Source organism: Oryx dammah, unplaced genomic scaffold, assembly GCF_014754425.2.
Source record: "Oryx dammah isolate SB20612 unplaced genomic scaffold, SCBI_Odam_1.1 HiC_scaffold_23, whole genome shotgun sequence".
Classification (NCBI taxonomy): Eukaryota; Metazoa; Chordata; class Mammalia; order Artiodactyla; family Bovidae; genus Oryx; species Oryx dammah.
The window spans coordinates 82,497,129-82,521,834 of NW_024070207.1; the positions used below are offsets into that span (position 1 = coordinate 82,497,129).

Consider the following 24,706-nt stretch of genomic DNA (forward strand, 5'->3'; position numbering starts at 1 on the left):
GCAGTACAGCGTAATCAGAATGAGAGCTTGTAAACATAGTACGTTGAAGGGGAAGTGCACCACCGTGGGAAAGACAGTAGACTGTATAGTTATCTCCAAGATGGGGTATGACCCTAAAACTATACAATCTACTACCTCATCCCACAGAGCACCAGTGTTCATCTTCAGTCTACTTGGGCCAGCTTCTTGGGTCAGGAAAAAGAATCAACTAATAATTAGCAAGAAGGGAAAATGGGAAGGAAAGTTACCTGAGAGGTTCTGTTCAGTGGAGTCATTTGTCTTAGATGCAGCACACTGCAAAGAAAAGGGACAGACCAATGTGGGGCTTTGCAAGCATATGAGATAGAGGTCAATTCTAATAGTCACCATCTCCCACATATGACACATATGACCTGGATGGAGGATAAGCACTTTAACAGACCTCCAATTTCGCTAATATAAACTGATGTTTGAGATGGCTTGGGGATAAGGGGGAAACTGTCAGGGAGCTGACTAAACAATGAGAGGAAAGGATAATAAAAACCACGTTGGAACTGGGCTTGGGCACAGGACATGATCTGAACACACATCGTTGAGACCAGCAAGAATTTCATCTATCTATAGTTCCCTTCTCTGGGCTTATTTTACACTACAGGTTTTTCAATCATTCACCACACTTGCTTATTTCCCAAACTTTTTAAGATGTTTGAAGCAATGCTACTGTTTATTAAAAGGTCAAAGTTCTCTACAAAGGTATCAGTTAGATCAAGTTTGTTACCATAATTGAACATTTCAATATCCTTTTAAGTCTGATATTCTGACTGTTGAATGAGGTATAATAAAATCTTTCACTCAACTTTTTCAATTTTCTTGCATTTCTATCAGCATTTACTTTATATATTTGAAAGTTATACTATTCAAGGTTCCAAAATTTTCAGTAAAACCAAAATCATGTTAGAGATTTCATATATTGAGCCCTAGAAAATGCCATGTGGTGAAGGGGTTCAAGATAAAACATTTTCTCTGATTTGAAGCCTAAGCCCAACTTGTTCAAATGTTGGAATGGAATCCTATCAGTAAAGTTTCCCTGACACTTGGGAAGACAATCCACTGAAATGGAATTGAAACATTAAAAGCATGGGCTTAGTCAAGGTCATTCATTCTTCTTGTCTAACTGTAAGTCACTGAAAGTAGAGACTATACAGTGTAACTGCTAAGTCAGGAGCTCTGGCTTTGGTTTTTCCCCTAAAAGCCATATGCATGTACAGTGAATTTGGAGCAGATCATTTCTCAGGTTCAACGTGACCATCTTAGAATCTTTAATGACTCTTGGGGCCAGCCACATGTACGCTGAAACCGCAGGAAAGTTGAAGCAGACATAGCCAAAGATGAATCCTTCCAGCTCATGGGAATCACCTGTGCACTCTGATCCCTGTTCTCCTTATCTTCTTTGCCTTTGTCGGTTATCTTTGTTTCTTCCTCAGCTAGTTGTTTCCTCCTTTTCTCCCTCCTTTCTTCCAGCTCCTCATCCCTCAGGAATTCCAGATGATTGACAATGGGCACTTTAACAACTGGACCAAAGAAGCAAAAGATCAGAGGTTGCTCAGGGGAGGTAGGGAGAAAGCCCAAAGGCAGAGCTTGTGGTCACAGAAAACAAGGGAAACAATTTTCCATGCACTGTCTCAGCCCTTGAAGAGTCAATACTGCCCTGATAACCAAGCTGCTACACACCTGAAACACAGTCATGCATGCTCTCAGCATCAAGAACTTTGCATTCCTCTGTCCAGCGAGTCAAGGCTGTAGGGATACTGGATAGAGTCCCTGTAGAGAAACCAAGGAGAGTGAGACTCTTAGCCTTGTCATGCATCAACTGATCCAAAAATTGCAGCATTTGACTATAAGGACTCAATGTCTACTGTAAGGTTTGGCACATCACAGGTCTTTGGCTAAATTTAGTCTTTGGCTAAATCACCGAGTGGTTCTGGTTCCCGTAGAATGGGGTTTCTCCAAGCAGGGTGGATACTATTCTGCTTTTCCTCAGCACGGAAAAAGAACCAGACAAACGTTACCCTCTTTTTCACCACATAAACTTGCCTGCTTGGCTGGTAGCTGTGCTCTGATCATGGAAAAAGTCATCCAATAGTTCATCATCAGACCGGGCGATGATGTGGACGTCATCGTTGCCCACTAGGAGGCGGGCTCGGCCTCGGCTTTGTAGGGGAAGGCTGCTGCTCAGCTGAAGGATGTCAGCAGCAGCAGAGGGACCAAGCAACCTGTAGGGTGATGGTGGGGTGCCATGGTCACTGTATATCCATAGGGGCCCTGCAACCTGTTATTGTGAGATCCTTTCTGTATCCTCTAGGAAATGTATAACATTATTATGGACCTGATCATATTGCATATAAGTCTTACTTTTCTAACTACTCAATCAGTCTGCCAACTTTTTTTTTGGCTGAAATTGCATATTACTCCATAGTTCCTGAAACAGAGTAAGCATCACTGTTATCAGGCACTGTATTAGGGTAGGGGCTCCCCCAGGTGGCGCTAGTGGTAAAGAACCTGTCTGCCAGTGCAGGAGACTTAAGAGATGTGGGTTCATCCCTGGGTCAGGAAGATCCCATGGAAGAGGGCATGGCAACCCACTCCAGTGTTCTTGCCTGGAGAATCCCATGGACAGAGGAGCCTGGTGGGCTACAGTCCATAGGGGAGCACAGAGTCAGACATGACTGAAGCGACTTCGCACAGTATGGCACAGCATGGGTTAGGGTATAATATCTCTCTTGTACATCCACTACTGTTTGTACCTTGACCATTATGACATCTATACTTCTTCCTTTCACCTCTAAAAATTGTTTCTCCCTAGTGCAAGAAACTAAGCCTAAGGGCAGGGATCCTCTCCTGACTGTATCTTAAGTGCTAAGTATAGCATAAGCTTAAGCTTATCATATGAGATGCTTAATTACTGCTGAATCTATGCACAGGACACTTAAGCAAAAGAACATGTTATACAATTTGGTATTTCCCCAAAGGCTGCACATATAATCCACAAAGAAACAGGGCAAATGCATTATTTGCGTCTGTCACAAGAACATTATCCTGTCAGATCAAAACAATGCTAAAGCTCAGTGAGCCCAATAATCTTCCTTGTAACTCACCTCTGGAGTATAAGAGGAGGATTGGGCTGGCGATTCCCAGGGTAGTGAACGTGAATGGTATGGCCTGTGTTGGCTGTCAGCTGTCTCAGGGTCCTCTGACTGCGCCCAATGCCCTGGGTGAGACGTGTTGTAGAGGAGCCACTGCCCAGTGTCAGGGAACTGTGATCTGCATGGCGTACCATCAGTGGGTGGGTGGTAGGGATATTTCCTGGGGATGGGGGGATGTCTGCTGCAAGGACAATATGCAAAGGGATCAGTGCCAAAAAGAAATTTCTCCATGGTTGTTCAGGCAGAACCATGTCTCCTGGGCCTTACTTCCTCACACGGAAACCTGAGCTTTGTCCTTTCTCCCTCATTCCCACACCTCTTCTAGGATCACTGATACTACCATGGCTTATGCTGCCATCTCTCACCTAGATACTGCAACAGTCTCCTAAGTAGTACCTTATCCCAATTCATTCTTGACACTAAACCACAGTGATGCTTGTTGGAACCTCAGAAACATGCTGTTCTCTCCGCCTTGACAACACCTCTCCCCACTTTTCACCTGTTTTGTTGTTCTTGGCCTAGAAATTACTTCTGATTCTACAGATGGGCCTTTACTCTGTACTTTCTTACCATACTAGAATGTAATGCCTGCTTACTCATAATTCTTAATAGACCATAAGCTTCTATGAGGGAAAAAAAATCTTTTCTTTTTTATTGCTATATCCCTAGTACCTAGAACACAGTAGGCACTCCTCAAATATTTGTTCCATTTGCTGAATGGACAGAGGCTCAACTTATAAGAAAGACTGATGGAAATCACAAAAATGCAAAGAAAACCACAGAATAGAAAGGATCTTGAAAATTATGTAATCCACCCCATTTTTTCCACATTTTTCATTTACAGGTGACAAACTGAGGCTCAAAGAGGTAAGAGACTACTTGGCCAAGACAACAGACCAGAACAGTTCAGTGTTTTCTGCTATACTGTGCTTGTGATTTGGGAGTAAAGACCTGCTTTCTCAAGACAGTTTAAGAACTTGATGCTAAAAGGGAACTTTGATATTGATGGGGGAGGAGGGAGGGAAGAGATTCACTCTCTCCTCTGAAAAGATGCGTCCTTGATGAACAGAGTGAATATGTTCAAAATCTACTCCCCAATGCCAAGCTCAAAGGTGTCCATCCAAACTCTCAAGAATCCAGTGTTACAGACATAAGGATTAGTTATTGCCCTATCACTGTAGTGTGCACATGAGTGCCTGATGCAGTCAGCCTTGGTCTCTTTTTTTTGTTAATTCAAGCAAATCATCGAGTTGTTCAGGCTCTAAACTGGCTGCCTATTTACTGAGGTGGCGAGAACAAAAGCAGCCTCTCATGATTTCTTCTTCTAGGCATATACTTATTGAGAAAGATGGATTCAGATATCCCTTGCCCCAGGAAATCAGCTAAGAAAAGAAGTGCTTTCTGTATCAGATTGAGAGCTGCTCTGGTTCAGGGTATAAGAATCAAGAGATAAAACCCAGCTGAGCCCCTGTATCTTACTAGCACTGGAGAACATGTTGTCAAACTCAATGATGAGATCATCCTCCCGGTCAAAGCGCTCAAATCGGACCAAGGGAGAAGCGTTCATATCAGGGTAATCCTCATCCAATTCCATTTCAGAGCCATCGTCGTCATCGTCTTCATCTCCCTCTTCACCTTCATCATCCTCCTTAAGGGGAAAATAGGAGATGGAGAATTGCTGGAGGTAAGGATTTCTGAAGTCTGGTGTCATGGCCACATTTGCACATGAGGGAGGGAGGTGCTGAGGCTAGCAACCCGGACTGTTGGTTTTCTCCAGCTCTGTGTTCCCATGGAAGAGGTTGTCTGAACCAACCCAAACACAGTCCCCCCTCACCTGATCATCTTCCTCATCTTCCTCCTCCTCCTCCTCTTCATCCTGACTATCATCCTCATCCTCGTTACTGCCACTGCTGTCCTCTTCCTGAGTGTGCTCCTCCTCATCCTCAGGGTCCAGGATATTCATGGAATCTAAAACAAAGGGAGCACATTGGAGGACTATACTGAGTAGCTAGAAAACAGGCTACTGTGCAGGCCAGCAGATTTGAGTGGGAAGGTGATGGGATATTTGACTCTAGGAGAGGAAGAACCAGATCTAGGGTGATTTACAGACTTAGTGAGCCAGCCCCGATTTCCTAAGAGTGCCAATCAGTGCATCAATATGCTGAGCCACGTGGCTGAATGTGGAGGCTGGCTATAGGGTGGTGCTTGAGGAGCCATGGTCTAGGACTTGGCCAAGTCTACTGGTGCCCTCTTGCCTTTCCAGCCCTACTTTGCTACTGACTGCATCCTATTGGTAAAAGGGAATCTGGAGCGATGATAGCAGGTGGGTGAGAAGAAAGTGAACCAAGTAAGAAGTGACAGACTTTTGGGCAAGCAGTAGTAACATCTTACTCAAAAAACTGGATGAGGATAAAAGTGGATGGTGTAGGTCAGCGCATGCAGACAGATGCTTCCTTATTTTGCACATGTGGGCAGCTGCCTCCAGGAAAACCCTAGTGTAGTGTCTGTCAGACGTGCAGGGCAAGAAGGGAGGCCTTTCTGGCCTCAGCACTCTCACCTTCTCGGTTGGCCTGCAAGGTGGAAGCTTGGCTGAGGTTGGAAGGAGCTTCATCCATCAGCACGTCCTCTTGTGATTCATCCTCTCCACTTCTGCTCACTGAAGGTTACAGAGCAGAGCCTTCACTGAACAACAGAGGACTTCCCTTTCCAGATTGGGTGCACCTAATGTAGCTACGTACACCCAGCAGATATCCATTCTTTCTTTTTTTCTTTTTGGATGAGGGAGAAGACCTGGGTTCACTGCTGTTGACTAGCTAGGTGAGCTTGGCCAGTCACTTTACCATCTGAGTCTCAGTTTCCTCATCTGTAAAATGGGATGATCACATCTGCCCTGCCAATCCCACTAACTGTGAAACCACAGAGGATAATGGGTGTGAAAAAGCCTTGTCAAATTTAAGAATACATGTCTACTTCAGTTTATCATTTGATTTACTTCATCAATAAAATGAAAACAAGTAACATACCATTGGAGCATGGTGACAGTAGAGTACCTTTGTCATTTTCCCTGAGTTGTAAAAAGGACTATCCTTAGGGAACGCTCACTCTTTTTACACTACTGAAACTGAGAGGCAGAAAGCCTCTGGATTCACTGAAGAAAGGAAAGCTCTTTCTCATCCTACAGCCTCTATAGCCTCCTCTAAGCCTCCATGAATAAACACTCTTGATGTGCCTGATGTATTATCTATACTGATGGCCACCCCCTCCGCCTCCCCTACACAGGCAACACTTCAGACCAGCCACAGGTCTGTAGATGGCTTGTGAATTTCTCATCTGTAAGACCATCAACATCGAGACAAGCAGCAATCTAGGCTGGCTATGAGCCCTTAGGCAGAGCTGAGCAAGCAGATGATGAGAAAAAGGGTCCTCCCAAGAGAGACTGAGGCAAAGGAAGAGGCTATACTCAGTTCTGGGGCTCTCACCTATAATTGTACTGTTCCCAGATCCGCCATCCCTCTCAAGCAACTCATCTATCAGGTCCTCCAGCTCATTCTCAACCTGGAGAGAAATAGAACATATATATGGATGCACACAAGTCTATCATTGTGCTAGTGCTGAAACCCTAAAAAAAGCCAGCAAGGGAGCATATATTTCTAGGATAATATGTGACAGAGAATGTTACATAAGCACCACACACTTGGTGCTAAGAGCACAGAAACTACCATGTGCTGCCAATCCACACTCAACACTGTCTTTCAAATGGGTACATCCCAGTTATCTGAGACCAGATTAAGTCTTTATACTCTTTAGGAATGCAGGAATACATGCAGATCTCCTTAGAGCCAGCAGCTCAGGACTGTAGGCCTCATTTCTTGCCACTGCTACCAGCTCCAGAAATTACAGTGCTTTCTATAGGGTCTTTAGAAGACTGCCATTTGAATGCTCCAGTGAGAGCTGGTGCTATAGGCACAACAGTGTTATTAAGGAGCATCCATTAATGACCAGAGCCAGGTAAATCAAAGACCCTGGGCCCAAAGGGCTCAGGCCAGCTTTCTGTGTCAACATTTCATCTGTGCCTGTTTTCTTACTGAGATCAATTCCATTTCATAATATGGCATCCTGGCCCTGTATCCACCCCTCATTTAATATGATTCAAACACATTTACTGAGCATCTATGAAGCATATTATCTGTGCTCCTCTGGAAAACAGACAGCTAATGGCAAGGAGCTAAAGTACTCACCCACCCACACCAGTTGGGGGTTTGGTTCAGCACCACAATAGGGGTATATGCTGGGTGATCTGCCTCCCTACCTGCATCTCTTGTGAACTGAGCACCTCAGGCTGCCCAGCAATCACCACTGAGTCGGTTTCAGCCTCCCCATCCATGATATCCCCATCTGCCACCTCTGTCTGAGTGACATCATGATCCTCCTCCTGCACTTCTGTTTCCCCAGGCTCGCCTGAAACAGTCAACCAACCAGCAAAATAATCAAAGAGTGCCTATGTGCGGGGCACCATGAGGAAAGCATGAAAACAATAAAGTCCCTTCCCTGGGCAAATTTACGAGTTCTCAGAGAATAAATGAATGGGTGACAAAGGAAAAGACAAGGCTACGTGTGAGGATAGCCAAACAAGGCTGCAAATTTAAGGAATTCTTTGTGGGACAGATTCCCACACTACTATGACAGATCTGTGGAAGGCCAGCAAGTTCCCAGGGAAACAATACCAAGCCAGAACAGCTGTGATGTCATGCCCATAAAATAACTATGACCACCCAGACAGCTCTCCAGTTCATTGGCTCTGATTCCCTACCTGGGTCCTGTTGATTGCTATTAGAGTCCTGAGCAGCTCCTTGGGCATCCTGCTCAGACTTGCTCTTGCTAGAAGCACTCTTACTGCCAAAAAGGCTACTGGGCTGGTTCACAATCCGGGAAAGTGTTTCCAAAGGCTTCAGAGCAGCATTGACTGTGTTGGCCATGTTGGGACTGAGATAAAGGAAGACACAGAGATGAACTGAGCACAGAAATCCACACTAAAAGGAATGGAGGCTCATCAGAGTAACAACTGATTCCAGGAATGGAGCATGGAAGGTACAAGGTTAGCCTGAGACAACTTGTTGTGCCAAATGGCCTTCAAAATCAAGTAGGCTTTAAAAAATTAATGGGGTCATTACCACAGGCCAAATCCGAGCATCTAACAAAAATAGAGATGGTAATGGATTATACACTATAAGAATGCTAGCTAATAAACAGGAACAAGAAAATCAGGAAACTGTCACTTTGCAACCAACAATGTTAAGTGATCTAGGCAAAGATCACTAATGAATGCTAAAACTACTGAGTTAAAAAAATCTTCAGGGCACAGGATATTCACATGAACTCAAAGCCATCACCTCACAGATGACCTGTTAATACAAAGTATGTTAGTTGCTCAGTTGTGTCCGACTCTTTGAGACCCCATGGACTATATATAGCCCACTAGGCTTCTCGGTCTATGGAATTCTCCAGACAAACTCGGTCTATGGAATTCTCCAGACAAGAACAGGAATGGATAGCCATTCCCTTTTCTAGGGGATCTTCCTGACCCAGGGATTGAGCAGGCAGATTCTTTACCATCTGAGCCACCAAGGAAGCCTTATTAATACAAAGGGGAATTCTAACCATTAACTATGTGATCAAGCTTAGCATCACTCAATAATGGGACAAATTGGCATTGTGCATCTCCTGATGTGAAGCACTGAGAAATGCAAACACCACCCATGTAGTATTCTTGCCAAAAAAGTTTACCCTGAATCTAACCATGAAGAAACAATTAGGCAAATCTAGATTATGGGATGTTCTATAAGACATCTGACATTCTGGACTCTTAAAAACAGTCAAATGTCACACAAAATAAGAGATACATGACAATCAAATGCAATGAGTGATGCTCACTGGATCCTCGATCAACACACTCTCCCCCAGGCTATAAAGAGAAAGACATTCTTGAAATAATTGGGTATATATTAGTATGAAGTATATAGTATCATTATATTAATGGTAAATTTCTTAGAGGTAATGATGGTATTTTAGCTATGTAAGGGAATTTTTGTTCTTAGGAGACACATGCTCAAGTGTTCAGAGGTTAAGTGTCATGTTTATAAAAAACTTTGAACAATTTAGCTCATGAAGAGGAGGGGAGGGAGGAATAAAGCAGACAGTTCAGAATGCTAACCACTGGTTAATCTAGGTAAGGCATACAGTGCTCATTATACTACTTTGAGTTCATAGTTTTAAATATTTAAAAAAGTTGATGAGGTTTTATCAAAAGGACAGAGAAGCCAGCTTGAAGAGGTCCCACAAGCTCAAAGATGTAATTAAAAAGAGCATGAAGGATGAGCATGCAAAGGATAACTATAGTGATCTAAATAATTCAATCAGATTTTTAAAAAATCAAGGAAAATTCATGAGCCCATACTACTACTTAGAAAACAGAAAGCCAGAGTTTGTATTTGAGGTGGAGTTTAACCCATTTTTGGTTACTCCATTTTGACTTACTCTCAAGATTGGTGACTGAAGGGAAAAAAACAAGTTTTTAATCTTTTCTTTTTAGTAGGAACTGTATTTTAGGGTAACCAACTTTCCCTCTTGAACTGGAGCTATAATCACAGAAAGATAGCAGCTAATAACAGAAGGAATGATGGAAATTAGAAAGGTGTCACTGATAACCCTCTAAGAAATTAAAAGATGCAGGCAATGATTATCAACTGGTGTTAAGACCATTCACTAGGAACATGTACAGTGCCAAAGTAACAACACAGTTTCTTTTCTACTAAGAAGGAGAAAAATATAATAGTACAATGATGATTATCACTCTACCCTAGTGGTCAATCTTACCATGACTAAATGGCAGTTCAAAGAGATGTATCTCTCTCTGATACAATATGAGATGTACACCATCTATGATATAACCCAGCCAATAGTGTTTAAATTGCTTCACTAAGTCTCTACCTCCAAATTTATAGCAAACAGGAATAAAGGGAACAAGTTAAACAATAATGCATATAACCAAGCGAATCAAACCTAGGAAAAATATTCTGCCAGTCAGGTCACTTCAACAAATTAGTTCATGAACAACAGCAATAAAATGAAAATTTTTAAAAAATTAAGGAACTGTGTTAGTATAACAGAGGCTCAGGACATAACCAGATGTAATACAAGGTCCATAATTAATAATTAAGAGGGGGAACACCTTGGAAAAAACATTATTGATCCAGTCCAACTCTTGAGTTTGCAGCAGATAAGAGAATGAAGGCCCCCGCCCCCGCCCCAGGAAAGTGCCTTGCTTAAAATTAAAAGCAACAATACCAAGAACTCAGGTTTCCACCTACACCCAAACTTTCCCTATCATACTGGCTAACTACTTATCTAACAAGGATACATAAAACACTAGGCAAATGGGGCAGTATGCAGCATGATTAAAGAGAGAGCAAAAGTCTGGGGCTGGAGCTCAGGAATAATTTTACCTGGACAGGTCCAAGCTGTGAGGCACTCTGGCCAGGTCATTAACCAGTCCCTTCTTCAGGAAGAGTCGAATGATGTTGTTCATGCCGTTGTGTTGGGTCTTGGCTGTTGCACTGCTGTAGAAGCTGGAGGTGGAGGGGCAGGACTCCATGATAGTACTGATGATACACATCACTGCCTGAAGTCTGGGAGAGAAGTTTGACATCTCTTTCATGTGAACACAGCCCATTCTTAGGCCAAGTCTTCACTAACTTGCCTCAGATAACCCTCTTCCCTTTGTGTTTCCATCTGGAAGTAACATCTAACCAGGTAAGAACTCACTCCCTGGGTGGAGGCATTCTTCATTTTCTTCAAACATAATTTTAAAAAGTAAAGTTGAATAACCTCCTCCACTTTTTCCTTGAAGACCCTAGTAATAGAAGGAAACATCCCTTTTTTTCCCTCTAAGTCATTTACCAACTTCCTCCAAGTGTCATTAGTCCTTTGGGTATTTTGCAGCACTAGAACTATCTGAGAACCACAGAATGTACAGTGCCAGTATGACCAGAACTCTTGTTCAAATGCAAAGAATTCCATGGGCCAACAATGGAGTTAGGGGATGCTATTGGTTATCAGCACTAAGGCAGGCATGGATTTTACCTGGCATGTTTCTCTGTACTCTCAGCCATAGCCAGTGCCCTTCCCAGGGCTGCTTTTACTTCATTCACAAGGGCCACCTGGGCATCTGTGCCACTCCCTGAGGCAGCTAGGCTTGCGAGGAACAGGCGGGCCAGCGCAGGTGTGTCCTTGTCTTCTGCATTCTGGGTATGCGGGAGGAGGTGGTCCAAGACAAAAGCTAGCACACTGCAGTCCTGAAAAGTCATTAATCATGACATTTATTCATAAGCATAATTATGCCATACTGTTTGCACATCAACAAGATACATGCACACAGAACTGATCCTCACTCAGTTAATGATTATCAGGCCCACTTTATAGATGAAAAAAACAAGCCTTAAAGGTGCAAGCTAAGCGAGTAACAAATATAGGTTTTATGCTTCCAAATTCCATTCATTTCTCAGAAGTTTACATATCTTCATCAATCTGAGGCCCAAAGAAACATGGCTTGCACAAAGAACTTAAGTCAGTAGTGATGATTCAAGCCTTGATTCCTAATTCAATGCTACAATTACTCCACAGTTTCTAATAAATTGTAGTAGTACTGAAACCTACAATGTGCCCAGGACCCTGAGCTAAAAATTGACAGGGGATGAGAAACACACAGCACAGTCACAGATATGGATATGCAGAAATATTTAATGCAGGGTTACCTAAAATAGCAAAAAAGGCCCAATAATAGGGGAGAAAATTAAGTCAGACTCCCCAACCTCTAAAAATGATTTCTGACTTGTTAATTCTGTATCTTAGAAACTTAGCTCTGTTGTCATTCAAGTAGATTTTGGATCAAAACATACTGGCAATTTTGGAACTAGATACAAATGATGGTTGCACAACACTGAATGCACTAAATCCCGAAACTGTATACTTTAAAATGCTTAGTTTTATGTGTATTTTACCTCAATTTAAAAAATGCATTGAAGAATTCTAGGCACTGTGAAATTAAGATAGGGTGACCCTGGTTAAGACAGAATTACTAGAGATAAAAATTCCCAGTAGTGAATAAAACACAAAGTTAAAACAATATTGTGAATAAAAGTATAACATTATCAGTAAAAACTGGAATAAAAGCCTTGCAATTTGGGTGACAATTCCTGAGTGGAATCATGTATTCATGACTGAGTAGAAAGAATATGGATTTGAAACCAGAGATCTGGGCTCTAATCCTAGTCATGCTACTCTGCAGTGTGATCTTGAGCCAGTTATTGACCCCTCTGAGCCTTCTTTTTTCTCTCTTAAGGACAGCAATGCTAACAACCTTGCAGTGCTGAGGTGAGGATTATCAATAGTATCTATAAAGCACCTATGAATATCCAGCCGGAAGTAGGTCACTTGACACATATTAAGTTGCACAAATTTGCAATTAAATGTCCTATTCCACAAGTATGCTATTATTATAACTAGAACTGGCATAAGCTTTGAAATAGATGTCTAATGTATATTTAATACACACACTCCATAAAAGACTTATATCCAGAATATATAAAGAATTCAGAAGAAGTAAGAATAAGACTTGGACACTTCACAAAAGAGAATATAGCCAAGAAAGACAGGAAATTTTAACCACAATACAATACCAGTATGAACCTATTAGAATAGTTAAAATGAAAAACAGGAATATCAAGTACTGGCAAGGAGGTGAAATAATCCAAACACCTATAGGCTGTGCTGGTGATTATATAGATTGACATGATTGCTCTGGAAAACTTGACACTAGTTGCTAAAGCTTAACAGACCACCAGCAATTCCACTCCTATGCATATACCATCCAACAGAAAATATATGAATTTATGTATGAATTTATATATGTAGCACACACACAAAAATCAATGAATTTACGTTCACCAAGACCTGTATAAGAGTGATTATAGCAGTAGTACTTTTTAATACTTCTAAAAGGAAAACTAGCCAAATGTCTATAAGTGCTAAAATGGATAAGAAGATTGTATTACATTCATATAATGAAATTCTATACAGCAATGAAAATAAACTACAACTACACATAAAGATGAATCTTGCAAACATGTTAAGCAACAGAAGCCAGATATAGCAGGACATACTATAAGATTCCACTTATATAAAGTACAAAGTCAATCTATGAATGTAAAATAATCTTCCCGATCCAGGGATTGAACCTGGGTCTCCTGCATTGTAGGCAGACGCTTTACCATCTGAGCCACCAGGGAAGTCCTAATGGTGAGTTTATGGAAGTTCAAAGTAGAAGGGGAGATGTGCAAAGATGTGCATGGGGTAGCTTTTGCGGGGTTTGTAATGTTTTATTTGAGTGGTAGTCATCCAAGAAAAATTAATTGGTGAATCACTTAGGAGTTGTGTATTTTTGTATGTATTTTAAAGCTTAGATTAAGATAAAAATAGCTTAAAAATGGCAGCTACTTTCAGATTCTTTGTCTGCAACATGACTGCCTTTGTTCTACTCACACCCTTTACTGCTTACTAACCATAAAATAACTATCTGACTGCCAAAAAAAAACCCTCCTTGGGCACCCCTCTTACATATATGGGAACATGATATGGTGTCTTAAAGTTCCCTTTCACTTGAAAAATACAACCTGAAGATAATTCTGTATCAGGACATATAAAATATGACTTCATTCTTTCCCATGCTCTACTGATGAACATTTAGGCTTTTATATTCTATTTATTACCAATACTGTTACCACATCAGGTGTCTTTGCTCAGGTGTGAATACATCTGGAAGATAAACACCAATATTGTGTATTTCATTTATTCTCCTGTCTCCTAGATACCTTTACGTAGGTGACCCACAGATACCTCTCATATTCCACATTTTCTCTTTGAACCATTTCCTCTTCTAATGAAAGATAAAAAAACATAAAACAAGAAACATCTCTTGAGTTCTTGATTTCACCTTTACCCTCCAAATCCAATCTCATCCATTTCTACTGTTACAATCTCTCTTCAACTCATTCATTTCCCCCTCTAACTTCATCAATATCCTATATTACCCTAGACGACTATATTAGCAGTCCTGACTGGTCTGACTACAACCTTGCCTTTTGTAGTCTCTACTAATGCAGACCAAGTGATTTTCTACAAAACAAAGTAATAAACTGTAATCAGCTCATTCCTTGGCAAGTGAGCCTCATGGCTCCACATCATGGAAAAAAAGGCGAGCTCATTAACATTTCTTAAGAGGCCTCTGCCTCTCACCATTGGGCTAGCATGCATGGGTTCCTAGCAAAGTATCCAACACATAGCAGGTATCCAAATGATGCAAGTATAAAATATTAAGCAAAAATTAGAAATATTACCTCTTTGATCAGCTCAGACTGGCCCACAGTGTAGCTGTAGTTGGCGATCAGGGTAGCAATACCAACATAGGATCTCACCAACTCTGCCAGAAGCCGAAGAATAGTGGAGGTGGGCATTAAAGGTTTGCTGCCCTTGCCTTTCTGCTTGCCTTCCTCAGAGGCCCGGTCCCCTTCTTTATCTTTCTTCCCATCCCGAGACTCCTCCGGAGTTGACACTGTTGAAAAAGAGCCAAACACTGGTTCAATTCCACACAGGAATATTGGCAAAATCAAGTCTTCAGTGGAAAGGATATCACTTCTACTGCAGTAGAAGGACAGATAACTAAGATGGTCAGGTTTCAGATGTAATCTGTGGATACAGTTATGTTCACACATCTTCTGCCATTTCCCTCCTCTTATAATGTTCCAGAAATACAATAGCGCATGTTATCCTCACTAGACAAAATTCTTTAAGTGCAGGGAACAAATCTGATTCATTTTGGTGTCTCCTATAGTGCAACACAGATTCCCTGGTGGATCATTGGTAAAGAATCCACCTGCTGATGCAGGAAGTATGGGTTTGATCCCCCGGTCAGGAAGATCCCCTGGAGAAGGAAATGGCAACCCACTCTAGTATTCTTGCCTGGAGAATCCCATGGGAAGAGAAGCCTGGTGGGAGATAATGCATGGGGTTGCAAAGAGAGCCAGACATGACTGAGTGACTAAACAAAAACACAGTCTGTCACACAGTGGGCAATGATGTTTCCCTTGAATGATAGTACCATCATCCATACTATATACTACATACAAGCAGTAAGTCCAACAAAATGAACTAACCAATATTTTATTATTAGCCTTTTAAACTTATCTCCATGGACTAGTCTGGTATTAAGGACATCTTAACTTAGATTTCAAAGCTCTTTCCTGTCAAGAAGCAGCAGCTCTTGAACTGTCTCATCCACAGGACATTTCTCTAATTCTTGGCAAGTAACCAATGGACTCTGTTGAAACTGCTAGAAAGCAAGAATCCACCATGCAAATGTTATAGCTAGGAGAGTGTCACTGGCACCAAGGTTCTATAAGTCTTAGTGGAAGCTACCAAAAGAAATATATGCAGAGGTTTCAAGAAGAGAACTAAAGGATGTTACCATAGCAACCACTACTGGGTTAGTTAAGTTACAATTCTATTGGCTTTATTTATTCATTTTATTTCCTTTTGAATTGCAGTGCAGCACAAAATTATATCAGTTACAGGTGTATAATACAGTGATTCACAATTTTTAATGGCTATACTTCATTTATAGTTATTATAAAATATTGGCTATATTCCCTAATATATCCTCATAGTTTAGTTTATACCCAATAGTTTGAATTTCTTAATCCCCTACCCCTATACTGCCCCCGACTAATTCTCCCCACTGGTAATCACTAGCCTGCTCTCTGTATGTTAGTATGCTTCTTTTGTTATATTCACTGGTTTTATTTTTTAGATTCCATGTAAAAGTGATGTCATACAATATTTGTATTTATCTTATTTAACTAAGCATAAGGCCCTCCAATTCCATCCATGTTGCTGCAAATAGCAAAATTTCATTCTTTTTTATGGTCAGTTCCATTAATTTTAGCATATAATGAGGGGTGGGTACAGAGCCAGATGCCATACTAAAAAATGGAATAGAGCTCAATAAGAAAACAGGCATGGATGAAACATTGATACAGAAAGCTGGCCTGAGCCCTTTGGGCCCAGGGTCTTTGATTTACCTGGCTCTGGTCATTAATGGATGCTCCTTAATAACACTGTTGTGCTGCACCAGCTCTCACTGGGGTATTCAAATGGCAGTCTTCTAAAGACCCTATAGAAAGCACTGTAATTTCTGGAGCTGGTAGCAGTGGCAAGAAATGAGGCCTACAGTCCTGAGCTGCTGGCTCTAAGGAGATCTGCATGTATTCCTGCATTCCTGAAGAGTATAAAGATTTAATCTGGTCTCAGATAACTGGGATGGACCTTTTGTTTACAGAATGCTGAGCTCACCCCTGAGAAAGTTCACTTAGGCAAGTAAACATGACAATTATGCCTGTATTCCTCTACTGCCTGTCCAGGACACCCAGTTTCTTCAAGTTGTCCTCTCAAGGAATAAGAACAAAAGAGAAAAGTGAACCCATTACCTTCTCCTTGGGATGCCCCAGATGTGGAAGTCTCAGTGGAGGAACCATCTGCAGCAAAGACCTGACTCTATGGAAGAAGAAAACTTCTGAGCCATTATTAATTTCAAAGACAATTGTTCCCAAGTGGCAGGACTCCTTTTCAGGGTACTGGTTGTAAATGTTATTGACTCTCTATCTTTTAACCACCTTTCCCATCTATATACTATAACCTGTGGGAAGGTATCATTATAAACAGCCACTAGAAGATTGGCAGAAAAGAGAACAGAGGAAGATGAGAATGAAAAATGAATTAAAGAAACATTTTTAATCCAAGGAGAAAAAAGAAAATCCCAGGGACAACCCAATCTTCATTTTTAGGAAATGGATAATTTATAGATACATCAAAATTAACAGCTTTGAAATATTCTTGGCATAACCCTTTATCCCATAATAGGTACCAAAAAGAGAAGGAAAATTGAAGGTTGGAACTGACTTACATTAATGGAAAATCCTGACTGTGTATCAAAGTCACTGCTCTGACGGGTAAGTGACCGGTACTGCTGGTATACGTCATCACCCATGTCTTGCAGGAGCTGGCCAACCTCTTGAGTCATACCCCCTGGTTTAGGATCAGATTTGTCTGCTAGAAAGACAAAAACAAAACTTTTTAGACTATGCAATGTTAATGCCCATCTGGTAGTTTGGTCAATTTTCCTCCAAGTTGCTACAACTGTCTACATAGTAATACTGCTAGGCTATGATCGAGAAATGTAGAGAGAGCATGATTGAAAGCCTCATTCTATCAATAGTTTTGTGATCACAGGCAATTTAGTCTCCTCACTGTCCTTAGCTGTCACTACTAAGCTTAAATGAACATACCTGACACTTTGCCTAGTACAGTGGGAAGTCAATAAACGGATACTATAAATAGCTAGATTATTCTTTTTTAGGGGGGAGGAGAGTTCAGGAGGTGGGTAAAGGTTTTCCAATTGTGGGAAAAGCAAGAAGCTTTATAAAGATCAGACTGCTGTATAATGAAAAGCACTGAAGTAAAGACTCAGGTTTTCTTGACTTGCTAAATGCACTATTCATTAACTTTTGGCAACTCTGTGGGACCTATCAAATAAGTATGTCCTGAATAAAATCCAGAAGTATTTGACTGGAACAGAACCTTGGGTTCCAAGCAATTCATTTATCACTTTCCCAGTACTTAAAAGCAGCACCTTAACTAAGGACAAAAGATAGGGATGGTGGTCTCAAAGGTCAGGAAGCCTAGCCACACCTTGTAATATTGGGCAACAAAGATGTTTTGTTTATGAGAATGAAAACAGAGATGACTTGGTATTTTATTTTCAACATGCTCAGAAGATGCTATTATCTCCTTTTTAATCTTTGTTCACTCTTGCCTGTATGGGATGTAGTCTTATATAAATGATTTGGGCAATCTCCTTATTCTTATCATTCATTTTTGTTCTTGTTCAATCATCAGTCATGCCCAATTCTGCAACCCCATGGACTGCAGCACGCCAGGCTTCCCTGTCCTTCACTATCTTCCAGTTTGCTCAAACTCATGTCCATTAAGTTGATGATGCCATCCAACTATCTCATCCTCTGCCGTCCCCTTTTCCTCCTGCCCTCAATCTTTCCCAGCATCAGAGTCTTTTCCAATGAGTTGGCTCTTCACATCAGATTTTGCTGAAGTACTGGAGCTTCAGCTTCAGCATCAGTCCTGCCAATGAATATTCAGGGTTGATTTCCTTTAGGATTGACTGATTTTATCTTCTTGCTGTCCAAGTGGCTTTTAAGAGTCTTCTACAACACCCAGTTCAAAAGCATCAATTCTTCGGTGCTCAGCCTTCTTTATGGTACAACTCTCACATCCACACATGACTACTGGAAATGCCATAGTTTTGACTATATGAACCTTCGTCGGCATTTTATCATTCCTTGGTCATATCCTTTGTCAGACTATTATCATTCACGCTGTATAACTATTAACTTCTTCAGAGAAGGAGGCTATGTGTCTTATTCATCTTGATTCCTAGAGCATGGGGAAATAGTTGAGTGCTCACTAAGCCATGGGTTGGTTAAAGTGACCTAACCAAAGTGCCAGCCTCCTCAGGTGGGCTAGTTACATACCTTCCTCTGGAGCATGGTATGCAGCCAGGGCATTTAGCATGTCATAGATCACTTCCTTGATAGTATCAGGAATGACAGGCAGAGGTGAGGGCTTCAAAGGGGTTGTTTTCACCAGCTGTACAGCATTCGGGCCTTTAATTCTGAGATTCTCAAACTCATCATCTGAAGCTAAGTCAAAGTGAGACAGAAAAATCAGTCAATAATGAACAGGTACCTATATCTGGTAACTGATAAAGACTAAGAAGTGGAGGACCACTTCCAAACAATGCTCAAGGAGTCTACGTAGAAAAGCTGGCTTTTACCTTCCCTAAATCCCGTTGGATTTAATACAGCAGTATCAAATAGTAAAAGAAGAATGACATTTGGTTTTAAAACCAAGTTCTGTGACAGGATCTTGGCCAAATTATTTCAATAAATCTCAATTTTCTCATTCTTGAAAATTTGAGGATTAAAAGAGACCACGCATGAGAAATGCCAAGAACAGGCAGGGCCAGGCTCGGGCTCCCAAAATAATTAGTCCCTTTCCCAACTTTTGATTTAAAAAACAAACCAAAAAACCCCAAACCCCACAGAAAAGCTGAAAGGTTAGTACAAAAACATCCATATACTTTTCATCTAGAATCACCATTTTCCACTCCTAAATATGTCTACCCGAATCTAAGGATCAAGGATATTTTCCTACACAGCCAGAATACAATAATACTCAAGAAATTTAATACAGATACAATTATATTATCTTTTACACAGTAAATATTCTAATTTCTCCAAATCTCCTTTATCTAGAGTCAGCATCCCATTAAGGTTGCTGGTTTCTCTCATCTCCTTTTATCTACAAGATTCTTACATTTTCTTCCCTTTCTTGACATTAATATTTTGGAAAAGAGTCTAGGCCAGTTGTTTTATGGAATGTCTCAAATTTGTACCCATCTAACTTTTTCCTTATAATTATAGTTCAAATATTTTTGGCAAGAATATATTGATGATACCATGTACTTTCTACTGCATAAATCACACGTCCACTTATCCCTCAATTATCACTCTACCTATAAACCAATCACTCCATTTGTAATCCCTGTTGTCACATCAAACTAAATTCTTTGAAGGAAAGGACTAGACTGAATGAGTTCTTGGCATCTCTGGCAGGAATTACTACAGGGCAAAGACCAGAGAAGCTGCTGAACTACCTCTGAATTGATCCACTTGATCAACAAGCCAATGTCCCAATGCCTGCCTAAGGAAGTTTTCCAAGCTACAGGCTTCCTCACAGAAAATTTTTTGAGTTATACTAAGCCACAGACCTCAATGTCTCAAAGGCTAGGAGAAGAGTAAACTTACCAGTTCCTGAGCCGCGAGGGGCTGGAAGGGCAATGCGAATACAGCAGTTGGCCACTTCTGTGAAAATGTCCGGGTTGCGGCATGCAGCTGGTCCAAGGACACGAAGGATGTAGTTGATCTCCCGAGAGCCGAGGCTGCCAGATACAACACCAGAGGTAGTGCTACCAGCTCCACTTGTAGCTGCTGAGCGAACAACCTAGTAAAGAAGAGGACACTCCTGATTAAAGACCACTTTCTAAAACAAAACTACATTCTAGGAAGAATCACCAAGGATTAAAATATCAACCAAGCTCTCTCTCAAGACAGTGATCTTTGGGAGGAAGACACACTTGGGTCTTTTGAATTTTAGTCCTTCACAATTCAAAAATATGTGGCTTATAAAAAAGTTACAACATTCAGCATACCCCCCAAACTATCAACTATTAGACTAGACGATATACAATCCTTATAGAAACTGGGAAACATATCTAGATCACTGATCATTCCTCCAAATTAAAGCTCCCAAATTTAAGTGCCAGTTCTGAACCTTCCTACATGCCATCCCAATTTTAAATCAGAATAGTTCAAACTCTAAAAATAGGTAATACTGACACCCACTTTGTATAAGAACAAAACTAAAGTTTCAAAGTCAATCATCAGTCTTGGATAGTGACAGCCAGGAGTATAGGTTTCTTGAACTAAAACTTGTTAGTAAGGGACTAGGACACCTTCCACCAAGCTCATGTTTTAAAGATCATTCCCTGTAGGATTACTTCACCCAAGAGCCTATTTTCCAAACACTGTTTTTTCAGGTTGTAAAAGTACAGTTGACCCTTAACAGGTCTGAACAGGATAGGTCCACTTATATGCAGATTTTTTTCCAATAGTAAACTTTATAGCCATACCCTTCAGTTTAGCATAATAACCTCCATTATCTTGCCTGTCAGGCTCCAAATTGTAAAATAACTCTCATTCTTTAAATACAGAAAAATGCAATTCCACTATGTGTCACTGTTAATTTATTCTGTCCTTTGTAGGAAACTGGATGTCTAGTCTTGATATTACAAGCAGTTCTACAGTGAACATTCTTGTATATGTACCTTGGCATACTTGACTTTAGTTATCAGATAAATTCTTAGCCATAGAATTTCTAGGTCAAAGAGTATCTTAAACTGACAATACCAAATTACCCTCCAATGTGGTTGTATCAATTTCCACTCCTACAAAAAGCAGGCGGATGCCTAGTTCTCCACTCCTGAACCGGCAGTGGATATTATCAAGCATTTACATTTTGCCACTTGATACATTAAAACTGCCACTGATATTCCTTTGTTCCCTATACCCCCAAATAAAATTTCCTTTAAGTTTAGAAACTTTTATGTCATCCAACAAGAACCTATATATTTTTTCCTAGCATTTAAAAAAGTTGTTTAAGCTTTAAACATTTTAAAAGTGTTTTTAAGTCAGAATACTGTGTATATAGTTGTTTCTTCTCTGTTGGGCTGTCTCCTAACATTGGATCAATGTATATGTTGTCTTTAACAGCCCTCCTTCTTTTGGCTTTGCTCCTATCAGGTAAAATCAAATAAGCTGGCTGTGGAAGAATTATCTGAAGAATATGAGATATATACTCATATACACAAAGAAGTATGAAGTGGCACCAAAATAATTTATACCTTTTGATCCAATTTCTAAGCATTTATAAGAAAAACAATTATAAATGTGACAAAGCTATGCACAAAAATGTGAATATCAACACAACATATAAATGTGGGAAACAATGTTCCAAGAGAGGAAATTGGTAGTAAAGTTCAGTAACATTCACCTGATGATTGCTGACAAAGAATTAGCAGAGGAAAGAAGTCTGTAAAGTAGGGTGGAGAAAAAGTCTTACTAGTAAGATGTTAGCCCCTAACCCTTCCGTTGAAGTCTTAAGTTGATGTCATAAAGGTTTTTATTTTTGTAATTACTTTCTTCTATTGCTTTATGTGTTTCCTAAAATTAACATATAAACCTCAGTTTTCATGTGCACAATGTATATTTGTAAAGAGCTTTTCCCAGTCATAAACATTCCAAAAACTTTACTATAATCAATGCTTGAATATTGTGGGGGTTAAGGGCACCAGCCCTCCATGCTGTTGAAAATCCATGGATAACTTTTAGTTGGCTCTCCATATCTGAGGTTCTGTATCTGCAAATTCAACCAACTGATTGTGGTAGTACTTTAGTGTTTACTATTCGAAAAAAATCTTTATATAAGTGGACCTGTGCAGTTCAAACTTGTTATTCAAGGATAAACTTCATTTTTACAATCCCCAAAACACAATGGTTGGAAAATAGGCTCTTAAGTGAAGAGGATTTTTCTGGATAAGAGCTATCACTATAGTAATTTAGGGGTAAAAAAGTCCTATTTTCTAGTACTTTTTAAATGTCACTCAATGGGATTATCTATCATATCTAAGCAAGCACCTGAGGACACAGCTGGGAAATTTTGCTGGGCAGAGCATATATGTAACACATAGCTATATACCCGAAGAAGAACCAGAAGTCGATCTGTCCTGAGACCAAGGAGAACAAAGTATGATATAAAGCTAAACCCCACTGGACACCAAAAACTCACCTTTTCCATGGTATGGCGCAGGGTGCAGGGGTCCTCAATGATGTGTCTTAAGAGAAGGGTGACCAGGGGAGTAAACCCATTGAAGCCTGAACTCTGGGTCAAATTTAAGATCATGCGAGTACTCTTCAGCTCTGCAAACATCATGGCATATTTGTGGTCTCGGGTGAGCCTCAGGCATAGGCGAAGGGTGGCATGCAAAGTGTCTGGATCCACAGGGACGCCTAGCATGCTCACACAGGCCCGGATTAAAACAGTCACCATATCCTCTGTCAGGCCCTGGATCAAGATCTCCCCAATTTTTGTTTCTTCCAGGCTTGTCTCCTTTTCAGTATTTGTACTGTCTAGGGCCAAGGGGGTATCTACAAATGGGAAAAGTAAGTGTTCAGACAGTTAACCTGACATTTCCTTCCATCCTCTCCCTCTGAAGTAACCAAACACTTGGGTGCTATTAAGACAAATATACCAAACACCAATTCAAAGATCAGATGAGAAAGCATATAAAAACGAAAACTATGTATCTTTAAGTCACCAAACAATCTGAAGGGTAAGAAATTACTCATGATGAAACTGGTCAGAATTTAAGCCATGAAGGAACATTAGCTTTATTATAAGACCCTCCTTGAAAGATTCAAAACTGAAAGTCCATACCACTGGTTTTATTTTCTTTACGTTTGATATCCATTTCTTTGCTTTCTTCCAGTGTCTTCTCTAGTTCCTGACCATTGCTGTTTTTAGAATTTTTATTCAATCGTGGTACCCTCAGGAGTGTCAGCATCACAGGACGCCGGTTCCCTGTTTCCTCATTAACCTAGGAATTCAAGCAGACAAAAATATCTCTACAGAAAAAAGAATTGTAAGGGGAAATGGGGGAATTGGGACTCAGTGGCAAAATGCTATAACAGGAAGGAATTTTGGCAATTTATCCCATCCCTATTATTTACAGAAAGAAAGCCCGAAGGTCCTAAGAAAGAAAATGGCATACACAAGGCCCTAGAGCAAGTTATGAAACTTTCCAGTAGAGCAGACACCATATCCCAACAACTCCCTAATCCTTGACTGAACACTTAAATTGATTTCCAGGTGGGACAGTATCAAATTGCCAAGACTTCTGGCCTAAAACATAGCTTTAGAAAGACTCAGTTCTCTGAAAACTATACCCCATTTAGTAATGGTAATACTGTTCTTATAATATGTCAGGACTGCTGGCTCTGGAAGAAACAAATGGAAAGGCATACTTAGCACATTCCCCTCCTTTAATCAAGTTTACAGCATGGAGTGAACATGTACCTGTACCATTGTAGTGAACTGGACAGTGTATCTTCTTCGGCCTGCAGTGAAACGCACACTTGTCTCTCCAGATTTCCAGGCAGAATCAATAGTGCTGTTGTTGCTTGCACTGTAACTACACCAACGTCCAGAGCGGTCATCAAACCAGCGCCAGTTGTTGTTGTTAGACTGTAGGTACTAAATACAAGAGCACAAAGGAATACATCCCTTATAATGTTGACTATTAGAAGCAACAGTAATTTTATCAGTGTTCTTTGCTAAAACTAACCCAGGAAAAGGAAATATACTGGACATTTATTATACGTTGCAAACCAAGAGATAAGTTTTCATATACCTTATCCCTCACATCCCTGAGCTTCTCCACAGGAACAAAACACTCTCTACTCTTATCCTGTGATCCTTTCCTTTTGTTTCCAACTATTTTCCACAAAAGGTAAACATTATTTTAGATGTACTGGAACAAAAGTTCTGTTTCTGAGAAGGTACTGAGATGATATGGCATATATAATTTTTATATAAGGAGCACTTGCTTTTGGAGGAACTGTTGCACACTCAGCCCTTCACATAACAGAAGAGCCACTCCTCCTCCA

The 24,706-nt window shown here is 40.6% G+C and overlaps 1 protein-coding gene across 7 annotated transcripts in view; it reads right to left on the reverse strand.

Moving 5' to 3' along the window:
* Nucleotides 1–24,706, reverse strand: part of HUWE1 (HECT, UBA and WWE domain containing E3 ubiquitin protein ligase 1) — a 154,064-nt gene that overhangs the window by 20,561 nt on the left and 108,797 nt on the right. For 5 of the 7 annotated variants that reach the window (XM_040266003.1, XM_040266004.1, XM_040265999.1 and 2 more), the window contains 21 exons: nt 24,117–24,293; nt 23,478–23,637; nt 22,830–23,188; nt 20,231–20,426; nt 18,896–19,063; nt 17,254–17,399; nt 16,778–16,844; nt 14,633–14,847; nt 11,322–11,533; nt 10,685–10,867; nt 7,993–8,165; nt 7,492–7,640; nt 6,662–6,737; nt 5,740–5,838; nt 5,017–5,150; nt 4,662–4,830; nt 3,135–3,363; nt 2,074–2,252; nt 1,711–1,800; nt 1,396–1,550; nt 249–294 (listed from right to left, as the gene is read on the reverse strand). In XM_040266003.1, the coding sequence (XP_040121937.1) occupies nt 249–294; nt 1,396–1,550; nt 1,711–1,800; nt 2,074–2,252; nt 3,135–3,363; nt 4,662–4,830; nt 5,017–5,150; nt 5,740–5,838; nt 6,662–6,737; nt 7,492–7,640; nt 7,993–8,165; nt 10,685–10,867; nt 11,322–11,533; nt 14,633–14,847; nt 16,778–16,844; nt 17,254–17,399; nt 18,896–19,063; nt 20,231–20,426; nt 22,830–23,188; nt 23,478–23,637; nt 24,117–24,293 (3,382 nt within the window). The remainder of the gene's footprint in view (nt 1–248; nt 295–1,395; nt 1,551–1,710; nt 1,801–2,073; nt 2,253–3,134; nt 3,364–4,661; nt 4,831–5,016; nt 5,151–5,739; nt 5,839–6,661; nt 6,738–7,491; nt 7,641–7,992; nt 8,166–10,684; nt 10,868–11,321; nt 11,534–14,632; nt 14,848–16,777; nt 16,845–17,253; nt 17,400–18,895; nt 19,064–20,230; nt 20,427–22,829; nt 23,189–23,477; nt 23,638–24,116; nt 24,294–24,706) is intronic. The other 2 variants (XM_040266002.1, XM_040266005.1) reach the window with 2 other exon arrangements.